Here is a 14,607-nt window from a genome sequence, read left to right as displayed (position 1 = left end):
CCGTGAAATAAAGGATGAAAGAATGAGAAATTGTTTATAGAACATCTCCCTTTTTGCTTCCCTGTGTCCCCCAACCACTATTCTTAAACTAGTGCCTCTCAAAGAGAAGCCTGTATACTAGGCAAGACTATGTGAAGACTAAGAGGATAGCTCAGCTAAGAGAAGCTGTGAGAAGTTTTGTCACCCTGGGCCTTCCTTTCTTTCCACTTGGTTGAGAACCTGACCAAGCACTAAAAAGTAACATACAGTAGGTCTTGATTCTTTATCTAAAACTAAGTCTTAGTGTTAAAGTGAACTTCACGCTGCAGACATTTGATTGCATGAAACAGGACATTCAAACACAGTTATCCTAGTAAATATGTTATTGTGTAGAGGAGACTCTCTGATTGCTTTGAAATAAGAAGGAGTTTTGAATTTTTAAGCTATTGAATAGCTGAAACTGGAAGATTTTGGTTTTGCAGAAAAAAATATTGAAAGGATTAGGATCTCATTTAGAAACAAATTTTGTGCAAAATAGAGGTAGAATCAGAAGAGGCAGTAAATGGCTTATAGCACAGACAATTAATTTATTCATCTAAAAAGTATATCTTTGTTACCTGTCTATACAAAGCATTAGAAAGACAGAAATGAGAGTGAAAATATAATTGTTGGCAATAATGTTTGGATATACCCGAGGAGAAAATGCTGAACATACTGAGTCAAATGGAGTAAATATCTTAGCTCCACATTTGAAACAACAAGACCCACCAAACCAATGGTTTTAAAAATGGTTCCACAGAATCCTGAGATTCTTCAGAGATACCTTACCTGTCAAATGGGTGGGAGGAAGAAAATGCCAAATCCAAGAGCTTTAAAACACTCATGGCCGTAGCCCTCTAACATCAAGCAGAGCAGTTCTACTTCTGTCTATTGTAATTTGCATAATATATTATGCATTGTCATTATACATGCTTTATTTGGGCCCGTGGAGCATGCGGGGCAGGGGTAACCCTTTGAAATAAGGTAGAAAACTACTGCTGAGAGATCTCTAAGATCTCTTCCAGCTTTAAAATCTGTGATTCAGTAACTGGCTGATTTCTGACATTCCCTGTAGCTAAATAAGAGTCTTTGATTGTGTTTATCTTAATGCTTTTCTGGCAGATATTTATTTCTAAAGCAGGATCTTCTGCGTAGACTAAAAGATGGAATTATTTTCCCATTTTTATAACTTAAGTACAAAGAGCTATATTTTAAAAGAGAAATCTTATTTACTAAATAGCCCTTGTAGACTTTAATTATTGAATAGGGTACAGACAGGCATTTAAACAGATAGCTTGCTTGTACCTCTTCTCTACTGAAGCATGAGTATTTTTGACAATATTTACAACTTGATTCAAATGTTTTAAATGTCATGATCATGGAATCCCATTCTAAACTAAACAGCAGCCTAGTTCATATTTTGAAGTTGATTTTTTGTTTGTTTTAATTTATTTGAGAGATAAACTGAGAGGAGTGGGAAGGAGAAAGAGAAGAGGGTACAAGAGGGGAGGGAAGGGAAGGGAAGGGCACGAAGGTCAGTCTCCCAAATGCCCACAATGGCCAGGACTGGGCCTGGTTAAAACCATGAGTCAGGAACTTCATTCAGATTTCCTGTGTGGGTAGCAGGGACTCAACTACTTGAACTGTCACCTTCTGCTTCCCAGGGTCTGCAATGGGAAGAAGCTAGAATCAGGAACTGGAGCCAGAATTTGGGCCCAGGCAGCTGAATGTCTACTTACCAAAGCTGATGTTTTTAATACCTTAAGCTTATTTCTTATTTAATAGCTTTAAGTTTACAAAGAGTAGTGTAGTTCATATTATCTTCCAATAACACAATAAGGATAGTCTACCATATTTATCTCATTTCACTAAAGAGAAGTTTAAAAACCATTGCAGTAAGGAAATTCCAACTTTGATAATACTGAGCATTGGTTCTGTCTTCAATATAGATTAGTGTGAGCTTTTTGAGACATCCATAGCTTACTTTTCCTTCTGTGCATTTGTACCCATTTCCTTACTTAAAAAGTGCTTAACTATATCCTGTAGCTTAAGGTAATCTGTTTTATTAAGTTTGTAATCATCCTTCATTTTCACTCCAACCTTTGGCCTATAGGAATCACATCAGATTTAGAGATATATGTAAGCCTTAGCTTTATTCTATTAAATGATGTATTGATAAAACTTACTGTGTCCTGTTACGATTATATAGCATTAAATTTGATGCTATAAATATAAAATCACTATGAAACTAATCAGAAATTTCCTTGAATAGCAAAGCACCGATGTTCATATGGTTAGTGATAGTGATGGAGATGACTTTGAAGATGCTACAGAATTTGGGGTGGATGATGGAGAAGTATTCGGCATGGCATCATCTGCCCTGAGAAAATCTCCAATGAGTGAGTATTGATAACTCTTTGGGTTCAATATTATAATTCTCTCTTCTAGTACACAACTTTCAAGAACAGTGAGCTTAAAAATCTCTTAAATGACCTCCAGGTTTGAAAAGATGAAATATAGTGAGTGGACAGTCTTTATTAGAACAAGAGCCTTTTCTGTTTTTATTTTATTAAGCCATCGAATTCCCAGCATATTAGTAAAATTTATAAAAAATGCAAGAGAATGTTACTTTGGTTTCACATATACAATAGGGTAAGATTTGTTTTCCTTTAAACCTAGAGGTTGATCAACAAACAGCTGTACTTTCTGTGATTGTACTTGTTTCCTATCATACTATCACAGAATCACTTTTAAGAATAGCAATACTACTTTTTAATTCAATAGTAGCCATCTTTGGAAAAAAAAATATATATGCCATCTCTCTCACTTGCACTTATGAGATGCATGCTGTAGAACAGTAAGCAATACTATATGCAAAGTGACTGCTAACATATGTCCTTAAATTACTCACTTACTCTGAAATTAAGGAACTTCTGTGGGCCGAAACAGATGTGATATTTACATAAAACTTATTACTTTCCCAATTTGTAAGGCTTTTAAAATAATTTCAAGACCCTTTTTATATAATATAATCACAAGGTATTTATTTCAAGAAAACACTGAAATCCTATTTGATGACTGGCATATATTTTAAATGCTTAGTAGGATTGTGTCAGTTTTCAAAATTTGTAAGCTGGTAGTTTTTTGAAGGTTCTTTTTCATTCTAACTTGATGAAATCTTCTAATGTATGCTGAATTAAAATGTCCCTTCAGATATATCACAAAAGCTAAGATTTAATTTTATTTCCTCTTTATTGATTACATATATTTCTTATATGTGGGATTAGATGTTATGTGGTTTGTTTTTTGTGTCTATTTGTTTTGGTTTTTTTTTGTTTTTGTTTTTTCTTTTGTTTGTTTTTTAGTGCCAGAAAACGCAGAAAATGAAGGAGATGCCTTATTACAATTTACAGCAGAGTTTTCTTCAAGGTAGGGTTAGGATATTAACTATATAAAATTGATGTTCTTGTATGCAACTGTGATTTTTCTGGGGCAATTTTAATCATAGATTATTCAAGATTTCTTCTTAAAGTATTCAAAGAATAGACTTATTAATTTATACTATCCAGATAGGGAAACACATACCATTTAATGTAATATAACTACTAAGCCATTTATGCTACTTCAAAGATCTATTCAACTTATTGCTATATTTTTATAGAAGTTCAATAAATGAATCACTGACTTACTATCTGAATTATATACCTAAGAGAACGAAAATATAGAATACCAGAACAGATAGAATAATATTAAGTAAAAAGATAATTTTAAAATTATAAATATAAGTGAATTTTTTTCTTTCCATTTTTATTTTAGAATTGTTTAGCATTTTCTTTAATAGTGTAATATAAAACATTTTATATTATTTGAAAGTCTGCTGAAATAAATTTAAAGAGGATAAATATTTAACCCTCAACTTTGGTGTATAAATAATATTTCTCTTTAGTGCTATTTTCTGATGTAATATGATTTGGAAACTGAAAAAACAATATTTCCCTGTCTCTGTTGTAATTCCTAAATAAATGAAGTAACAAGGGAATTTAAGGCTAATGTAGACCAGAAAAATCTTATGAAACTCATTAATCAAGAATTACTCTTTATAATAGCATAATTTCATTTACTTGTTAAATCTATTTACTCTATTTTACTTAAATTTACTTGAAATTCCAGTGTTTCAAATATCAGTATAGGCCAATAATTCTAAAAACTAATGGAACTCATTTCCAAGCTTTTAAAGAAATATTGTACTGTTTGGTCTGTATCTTCATTAATAGATTCAATTTTTCCTATAGATATGGTGACTGCCATCCTGTATTTTTTATTGGCTCATTAGAAGCTGCTTTTCAAGAGGCCTTCTTTGTGAAAGCCCGAGATGTAAGTGCAATCTTCCACCTTTACTGATTTAAAAGTGCATCCTAAAAAAAAAAAAAAAAGTGCATAGTATACCACTGAGGCAATGATTAATGTTTTGTGTTTTAAGTTTGAAGACTTAATTTTGTTTCTTGTTCATCTACCAACCAAATCTTCACCAAAATGCCTGTTTCAGAGGAGCATTAGTGTAGTAGGGTACTGCCGACTCTTCCAGAAAGCCTTGTAAATTTGGAATTAGGGATTTTTTTTTTTTTTTTTTTTGGTGGGTGAGCCAAAGATGGACATGCTTAGAAGGAGCCATGCTACATATTTTTATTCTTTTCAGTTACAAAAATGACAGATTCTTGATAGAGAATTTGTCTTTCATTCTTTTTCCCAAAGTAATTATTTCATGTAATAGTCCAGTGCTCCCCTTTTATCCCTGGGGAATCATTCCAAGATCCCCAGTACCAGACTCTGTATATTTGGAACCTGAAATTTGAAACTTTTTGAGCACTTTTTGAGTTTCAGATTATAGGTTAAGTTGTTCTTAGCTTTTCAGGCATTTGGTACAGTAGTTAAAGCACCATTTAGGACATGCTTATGCCATGAATTCAAGTCTCCTCTTCTGATTCCATCTTGGAAGACAATAGGTCAAGTCCTTGTGTTGCTGTCATCCATATTGCAGGCCCAGATTGACCTCCATGCTGTTGCCTTCAGCCTGGCCCAGCCCTGGCAGAGGATATCTGGGGAATGAACCAATGGATATAAGAGATTTTAAATTTTTTTAAAAAATTTTTTGAGTTTTATTTTATTTTATTTTGTTTTTTTAAACTTTTATTTAATGAATATAAATTTCCAAAGTACAGCTTATGGATTACAATGGCTTCCCCCCCCTCCCCATAACTTCCCTCCCACCCACAACCCTCCCCTTTCCCGCTCCCTCTCCCCTTCCATTCACATCAAGATTCATTTTCAATTCTCTTTATATACAGAAGATCAGTTTAGTATATATTAAGTAAAGATTTCAACATTTTGCCCCCACATAGCAACATAAAGTGAAAAATACTGTTGGAGTACTAATTATAGCATTAAATCACAATGTACAGCACTTTAAGGACAGAGATCCTACATGATATTTTTTAAAAATTCATTAATTTTCTATGCAATGTCCAATTTAAAAGCAAAGTTTTTTTTTTCATTTTCAATTATCTTTATATACCAAAGATCGATTCAGTATATACTAAGTAAAGATTTCATCAGTTTGCACCCACACAGAAACACAAAGTGTAAAAATACTGTTTCAGTACTAGTTATAGCATTACTTCACATTGGACAACACATTAAGGACAGATCCCACATGAAACCTAAGTACATAGTGACTCATGTTGTTGACTTAACAATTTGACACTCTTGTTTATGGCGTCAGTAACCTCCCTAGGCTGTAGACATGAGTTGCCAAAGCTATGGAAGCCTTTTGAGTTCTCCGACTTCGATCTTATTCTGACAGGGTCATATTAGAGGGTCTGGTTCAAGTCCCAGTACCATGTGTGGTTCTTGCTAATGTACAACCTGGGAGGTAGCATGTGATTACTCAAGTAGTTGGATCCCAGCCACCCATATGGGAGACCTGGATTAAATTCAGGTTACTGGCTTTGTCCTGGCTCAGCCCTGGCTATTACAGGCATTTGGGAATGAACCAACAGATGAAAGTGTGTTCACTTTGTCTCTCTGCCTTTCAAATAACATAAAAATTAATAAATAAAATATTTTTAGATCTGAAGAACTACAAAATCTTCTGCTCCTAAGTATTGCAAAATAAATTTCTTATTTTGTTGTTTTCCTGTACGTATACACCTATGATGAAGTTTAGTTTTTAAGTTAGGCACAGTAAGACATTAACTACAAATATAACAGGGCAATTATAATAATATAATGAAATAAAAGTTACATTATTGTGGTCGTCCTCCCATGTCCCCCATTTCTGTCTGTTTCTATTTTATTTTCACCTTTTCACTTTGGGATAGCCAAATTGCCACCATCAGTACTCTTGCATTTTGGGGACCATAGGTGGAATAAGGATTACTTGAGTACAAGGGCACTGTGATACCACAAGAGTCAATCAAGTAAGTGAAGTGACTACTCTGATACTCAAATAAAATAGCATGTATAGTAATATATAAGGTGAGAGAGCAGAATAGTATGAGATTTTATCAGACTACTCAGATTGGCATGCAATTTGAAATTTTGGAATTTTTAATTTCTAGATTTATCTATTTCATGTTTTCAGATCACAGTTGATCACAGATAATTAAAACCGTGGAAAGAAAAACTAAAGATAAGGGGAGCTACTGTAGATATCTAATAATGACAGTATTTTTCCTCAAAAGTCACTTTTAGGAAAAAAAAACACATTTTTTAAACATAGAAACAGGCTTTATAATCTCAAAATCAATTATATTAAAGTTTATAGCAAAAATTCAGAACGTACATTCTGAGCAAGAAAGTTCTCATCACTCTATTTGTATGCTGACACAGCAGGTAAGACTCAATAATGTGTCTTGCCTAACAGCAGCTTCATTACTTCCCTGCTATGGTTTGAATGTCTTCTCCAAAATTTTATGTTAAAATTTAAATGCCATTGCTAACAGTGTTCAGAGGTAGTATCTTTATTTTTTTTAAAGATTTATTTATTTATTTATTTGAAAGTCAAAGTTGCACAGAGAGAGGAGAGGCAGAGACAGAGAGAGAGAGAGACAGGGGTCTTCCATCCGACAGTTCACCCCCTAATTGGCCGCAACGGCTGGAGCTGCACCAATCTGAACCTGGGAGCCAGGAGCTTCTTCTGGGTCTCCTATATGGGTGCAAGGGCCCAAGGAATTAGGCCATCTTCTACTGTTTTCCCAGGCCATAGCAGAGAGCTGGATTGGAAGTGGAGCAGCCGGGTCTTGAACTGGCGCACATATGGGATGCCGGCACTTCAGGCCAGGGCATTGACCCACTGCGCCACAGCACCGGCCCCAGAGGTGGTATCTTTAAAAATGTTTACTTCCTTGATCACTGTCCTCCTGAATGGATTAAGGACCTTATGGTAGAAATGGGTTAATTGTCTCAGGACTTTGTGCCAAATCCCTTACCCCACAACCCCCCACCTCCTTGATGCTTTCCACCATGTAATGATGCAGCAAAAGGTCCTCAACAGACATGGCCCCTCAGAGTTGAACTTCGATCGCTGGAACCATGAGCCAAATAAACTTATATTTAATATACCCAGTCTCAGGTATTCTGTTATAGCAGCAGAAAATGAGCTAGGGCACTCCCTTGTATTTAACAAACCTGGCAGTAGTAAACCATTTATGTTTCCCTATAATCTTATTCTTTCATGTTTCCCCACTGCCAGGTATGCTTTCACCATGATCTTACCTGGATGACTCCTATTCTTCCTTTGATACTTCACCTTTTCTGGTTCTTCTATTTCTCTCACAATGGCCATAGCCATCCTTATCTTATTGTTACACTTAACATTGTTTATAACTACCCATTCTTTATATATATCTTCCAAGGAGATTGGATTTTTTTTGAGGGGGGAGTAGGAACTGTGTCCCTTATGTCACTCACATGGTAGATAATAAATGTTTAATGAATGAACAGAAAAAGGGAGGGAGGAAGTAATAGTGTATAGATTTTAAAATTGAATTCTAAGATGATAATTAGCAAACTTGGAGCTATCTTTAAGAATTAAATAAAGTAGATGGAGAAACAAACTGTTCCTTACTCTAAGAATAAATAATAGAATAACGCTTTTTAAAGTCTGTTTTACGCATTTTTAAAAATTTATTTGACAGAGTTATAGACAGTGAGAGAGAGAGAGACAGAGAGAAACATCTTTCTTCCGTTGGTTCACTCCCCAAATGACCGCTACGGCCGGCGCGCTGTGCTGATCCGAAGCCAGGAGCCAGGTACTTCTTCCTGGTCTCCCATGCAGGTGCAGGGGCCCAAACACTTGGGCCATCCTTCACTGCCTTCCTGGGCCACAGCAGAGAGCTGGACTGGAAGAGGAACAACTGGGGCTAGAACCCAGCACCCATATGGGATGCTGGTGCCACAGGCTGAGGATTAACCAAGTGAGCCACAGCGCCGGCCCCCAGCACTTATTTTTTAACTACTAAATCTGTATGAAATGACTTTTATTTTTGAAAGAAATGCATGTTTATTATAATATATTTAATGGATTCCATAAATACAAGTTAATGGGAAATGCTGGAAAGCAAAGAGAAAGTATTCTAATACAGATCAACTATTAACTTTACGATATATATTTTTCCATATTTTATTGTATGTTTACATGAATATTTATGAATATATATTAAATTGGATCATGTTATAATTCTAAAGTAGCTTTTTTCACCTTTTGATAGTATGTGGTCATTTTCTTAACTATATATTCTTTCATAGTATTTTAACATTTATTATAAAAAGTTTCTAATACAAAAAATAGAATAGTATAATAAACACCAAATTCCCTTAGATGTAATATTCAGTAATTATGAAGAACAGATATTCAGCCTAGTGGTTAAGCCAATATTGGAGTATCCACTACCCATAAGAGAGTGCCTAGATGCATTCTCCACCTTTACTCCCAATTCCATCTTCCTGGTAAATGTACACCCTGGGAGGCAGCAGGTGATGACTCAAGTAGTTGCAGCCCTGGCCCTTATATGAAGACCTGAATTGAATTCCTGGCTCTTGGATTCAATCTGACCTTACCCCAGCTATTGTAGATATTTGTGAAATGACTCAGCAGATGAGAGCTCTATCATTCCCTCTTTCTCCCTGCCCTCTCAAACAAATACACACTTAAAAAATAAAGTTTTATTTCAAAAGTTTTACTTTTTTCCATATTCAGGCTTCCTAAAGTCTTAATAGAGTGTTATGACTTAGTAGCTTCAGAAGTTTAACCACTACAAACTGACAAAATAGCAATATTTGAAACAATTACTTACATCTTATAAACTTTCTTGGATTTGTAATTTTGATGAATAAATTTTTATAATTTTTGTTTCAGTTCCTCTCTGGCTGAAAATAGGAATGTTGTTGTAACAGAAAAAAAATACAATTCATAAAACAAATATAAAATAAAGTAATAAAGTTTTTAATGTTTTTATTTTCATAGCTGTTAAGCTTTTGAAGTTAATAAAACTTAAACTCTTCAAAACATTTAGAATACCCTTTATAGTTATTATTATTTGCTAAACCATTTCAATGTAAATTATAAACATTATACTTGACCCATAAAAATTTCATCATGTATTTTCCATCATTAATTATATTCTCTCTCAGTCACAATACCTTTATTACACATAACAAAATTGAAAATGTCTTTATATAATCTAATATCCAGTACGCATTCAGACTTCACCAATTATCCCCAGAATATCTTTATAGATAACCTTGTTTTTCTTTTTGGAACCACAATCAATTCAAGGATGAAAAATTATATTTGAATACTAGATTTAAGTATAAAGCTTTGTTCAGTTCAAGTGAAAAACTTTTTTGCAAGAAAGCCTAGTAAGTAATACTGTTTTTAACACAATTTTTAGCCATTATGAAATCTTTCATTGTGTAGCCCCTTGCTATTATATATACACAGCCACTTTTTACTGGATGTAAATATGTTCCAAAGAATATCTGATTATAGCTTCTACTTCATCCATTTATCAAAGTCGTTCCGCAATAAGAATATGTTTGGGATATATCTGTCTGTTTCTCTGCAAGATTGCAGTTGAGGTAACTACTAATGTTGGGGCATTTTGTACCTTAAATTATAGCTCCCAAAATAGGCAAAGATATTTTTAAAATCCCATTTCAAAAGCATCTGTAAGATATACCATGAGTATGCATACCTCATACGGTAAAGCTCTAAATGCAGATATTTAAATAACAACATATTATAGACAAAAAAATTTTACTGTCTTGTATCATAAATTGGTATCTGAATTTATTCACACTGATAATTCCTTGAGGACCATAAGCTCCTGTTTATTAAATCCTAGATATTTCCAGTGAAACAATTGATTGTTTGCTTTTGATTAGTATCTAAATATTTTAGCAGGTGAACATCATTGGTTCATGTAATTAAATATTTTGGTTAATTTGAGATTTGCACCAAAATTCATTGACTTCCCTGTACTGCTAAAATGTCTTTATCTTTCTCCCCTGGTCCAGAGTTGTTTTCATTTCAAAGTTTAAATCAACCATTTATGCAGTTTACTACATTTCTCTAAAGTTAAGTAAAATTTAACCTCATGACAGAATAGTTACTCAAAATTAAAGCTACATAGGTACATTTATTGCAGTGTTCAAGCAGCTGGTAAGTACACATATTCTTTTAACTCTGTGTACAAAATAGTAATTGTAGTACTACTTTAGATTTATATGATGCTCTGTGCCTTATGGTGTCCTTTACCTATCCCATTTGAACCCCACAACAAACTAGTGAGATCGGGACATACAGTATCTATATTCCCATTTTAAAGATGAGAAAACTCAGAAAAACTTCATAACTTGCCCAAAGATACATCAATATTAAGTAGTAGAGACCAAATAACAGCTCTCTTGTTCTAATACATATAAGTTATGGTTTCCAAAATACCTCCACACTTCATTTTTCATTGTTAACTTCTGCAGTGCAAAATTCAATTATTAAACTTTATCTCTTTTCAGATTTCACATGAGAGTTAAAATTAATCTTATTTAATATTATTTTTTAAAGTTTCTGAGTAAGTTATATTTAAGAAACTTGCTTATGCTCAGACATTTTAAAGTGAGTGTGACTAACACTGTCGCACTCTTACTAAAGTTTTTTCATCTTAAATATCACATGTTTAATTTAAACTGTGGGAGGCACATTAATTTTACCAGGACAACAGATGAGCCTCAAGCACCAACATTCTTTACTTGAAGTGAGAAATTGAGTTTCAAGAGTAAATAAAAACAAGATTGAAGGTTTAAATCCTCTGCTAGGCTTTTTGAACTTATATACTCATTAAATGTTTATTGGAGTGGTGGGATTACAAAGGATTTGGGGAGCTTCATCAACTGGTATATAGTTAATCACTAAGTAAAACACTACATTTGATAAAGTGTTTCTCACGATGCCACATTCAATCCATCTTAATGAAAACTGCTTCAAACTGATTTCATTTGAGAGCACTTGATGATGTGAGAGTGCTCTTAGTTCTTTCTGCTTATTTCTTGAGGAATTTACATTACTATCAATGCAGAGCTCTAGCTGCAGTAAAGCACGTATTTTAAATTCAGCGTCTTTCTTTCTTTTCTTCCAAATGAGGGCTTTAAATAATTTTCTTAAACCCACTAAGTATCTGGGATATAGAAGTTTTCTGCCCTTGATAAACTCACTCTAGAGGTTCTGAAAGATAAGACAATACAAATAGATCTATATAATATAATGATGCTATCAAAGCAAAGAGAATAGCTCCCTCAGCAACCTTAGGAGTAAGATTTCTAGAGGAGATACTGCTAACCTGAATCTGAAAAGGTAAAAATACTTGGCCAAATAATAGAATTCTACACCAAAGAAAAGTCAAAATAAGGGCAACGTGAGACTCAAATGAGGGAACGAAAACTAGTTTAGTGTTACTAGAGCAAAAGAAAAAACAGAGCAGAGAGTTGCTTTGTAAGGCATGAGCCTGGGAGCTGTATATAAGTGAGACAATGTGAGAGCTGTGATTCCCTGGCATTGGCAGGCATTTAAAAGACACTTCTTGAATAAAATTTGTGTGTTATCTTTAGATAAGTAAAGCCAATGTTTACCTCCTTAAGTTTGCAAGAGAGTTACCACTGGTCATACCATCATTCCCTGGGACTTAAAGATTCCTTTTTCTCCTAATGGCCTCACCATGTCTCATGCCTATGCCTCTGAAACTCTCATCTACACAATCAGATATACCCTAAAGAATGGTTAGATACTTGTAGTAACTAAAATTCAACAACGATAAAAATCCCAATGCCAAAGCTTATCTCCCTTGTAAAGGATTGTTCCTTTTTTAAAAAAAATGTGTATTTTGGGGCTGGCGCTGTGGTTCTGCGGGTTAACACCCTGGTCTGAAGTGTCGGCATCTCATATGGGTGCCGGATCTAGTCCTGGCTACTCCTCTTGCAATCCAGCTCTCTGCTATGGCCTGGGGTAGCAGCAGTGGAAAATGGTCCAAGTCTTTGGGCCCCTGCACCCACCTGGGAGACCCAGAGGAAGCTCCTGGCTCCCAGCTTCAGATTGGCGCAGCTCCAATCATTGCGGCTACCTGGGGAGTGAACCAGCAGATAGAAGACCTCTCTCTCTGTCTCTACCTCTCTTTGTAACTCTCTTTCAAATAAATAAAATAAATCTTTGGAAAAAAAATGTGTATTTCATCTCTCTGATAATAATGCCATTAAAAATTATTCATTTATTTATTTGAAAGACAGGTAGAAACAGAAAAAGAGAGAGATATCTTCCATTTACTGGTTCACTCCCTCAAATAGCTGCAATAACCAGGACTGAGCTAGGAGCAGGAGCTTCTTTCTCTCTCATATGAGTGCAGTAGGCCAAGTATTTGACCATCCTCTGCTGCTTTCTCAGGTGCATAAGCAGGGAGCTGGATTGGAAGTAGAGCAGCTGAGACTTGAGCCCGTGCTTTGGGATGCAAGCACTACAGGAGGCAACTTAAACTTCTATGTCACAGCCACAACACTGGCCCCAGGGTTGTTTCCTTTCCTAAGCATCCCTTTGGGAGACTGGGCTTTGATAGTAGTCCTGTTACAACCCTGTATCTATGAGGGAGCTCTTCTATCTGCTATCCTTAGACTCAGTGTTTCTTCTAAATATTGTATATGTAAATTAAGGAATCCAGTGCTCAATTCCTTATTTCCCATTCAATAGTACTGTGACCTCAAACAAGTAATGGGTTGTTCCTAATCTGAAAAAAGAAATGCAAGGAAATAATGACTATAATATCCACTTGATCTGATTATTCTAAGGGTTAAGTGGAATACTGGCAAAAAAAAAAAAAAAAATATATATATATATATATATATATATATATATATATATATTACCATATATATGCCCAACATTGAGGCTAAAATAGGAGGTGCTATTACAGTTTTGGACAAATTTGAAAAAAAAATTAGTAACGGGGCTGGTGCTGTGGTGCACTAGGTTAATCCTCCACCTGTAGTGCCTGCATCCCATATGGGTGCCGGTTCTAGTCCTGGTTCCTCCTTCTCCAGTCCAGCTCTCTGCTGTGGCCTGGGAAAGCAGTGGAGGATGGCCTGCGTGCTTGGGCCCCTGCACCGCATGGGAGACCTGGAAGAGGCACCTGGCTCCTGCTTTGGATCGGTGCAACTCCGTCCGTTGCATCCATTTGGGAAGTGAACCAACGGAGGGAGACCTTTCTCTATTTCTCTCTCACTGCCAAAATTCTGCCTGTCAATTAAATAGATTTCTCTCTGTCTCTCTCTCTCGCACTGTCTATAATTCTACCTGTCAAATAAATAAATTTTTAAAAATTTAAGAACAAAACTAATTTTCTCATTTAGTTTACAAACTAGCTCGAAGGAAAGTTCCAGAAAGGAATTTTAAGAACCCCTATGAGCATTTCCATCACTAAAATTAGTGTTTCACTCTAACAGTGCTTATTATCATGTTTTATTATCTTTACTTTTAAAAATCAGCCCATTTTAAAGTAATGTTATTTCTAATACCTTGGGTTGCAAGAAATTTAATGCCATCATTAATTAATGTCTTTTAAGAAAAATAATATCTATACAAATCTAAAATCACAGCTGTAGCTGGTGAGTTTTTAGCAGCCCATCATCCAGAAAACCCGGCAAACAAATTTCTTTGTGCTTTGGAAAATATGCCCAGTCTGCTCATCTTGTCTGTGTTATTTTTTCAATTGAAATTCCTTAAAGGCAGAACAGTATCTTTTAGAGTAATTTCATATGACAGCTAGAACAACATCCTCAACGTGTGTGAGATGACTTAAAATGCTAATATAACATTTTTAGGAAAATGTTTTTACTATATAAATGTTGGAAAAAATGAAAATAATACAGAGATTTTTTTTACATTTTTATATAAATACATTTTATTTATTTTTTTAAACTTTTATTTAATAAATATAATTTTCCAAACTATACTTTATGCATTACAATGGCTTCCCCCCCCCATAACTTCCC

The 14,607-nt window shown here is 34.7% G+C and overlaps 1 protein-coding gene across 1 annotated transcript in view; it reads left to right on the top strand.

Annotated features, from left to right (window-relative positions):
- Positions 1-14,607, top strand: part of FAF1 (Fas associated factor 1) — a 476,212-nt gene that overhangs the window by 288,580 nt on the left and 173,025 nt on the right. Inside the window, exons 10-12 of the mRNA XM_062191295.1 lie at positions 2,291-2,417; positions 3,384-3,447; positions 4,311-4,392. Of these exons, the coding sequence (XP_062047279.1) occupies positions 2,291-2,417; positions 3,384-3,447; positions 4,311-4,392 (273 nt within the window). The remainder of the gene's footprint in view (positions 1-2,290; positions 2,418-3,383; positions 3,448-4,310; positions 4,393-14,607) is intronic.

This window comes from Lepus europaeus, chromosome 5 (genome assembly GCF_033115175.1).
Source record: "Lepus europaeus isolate LE1 chromosome 5, mLepTim1.pri, whole genome shotgun sequence".
In the NCBI taxonomy this organism is placed as follows: Eukaryota; Metazoa; Chordata; class Mammalia; order Lagomorpha; family Leporidae; genus Lepus; species Lepus europaeus.
This window is presented reverse-complemented; position numbering and strand designations above follow the sequence as displayed.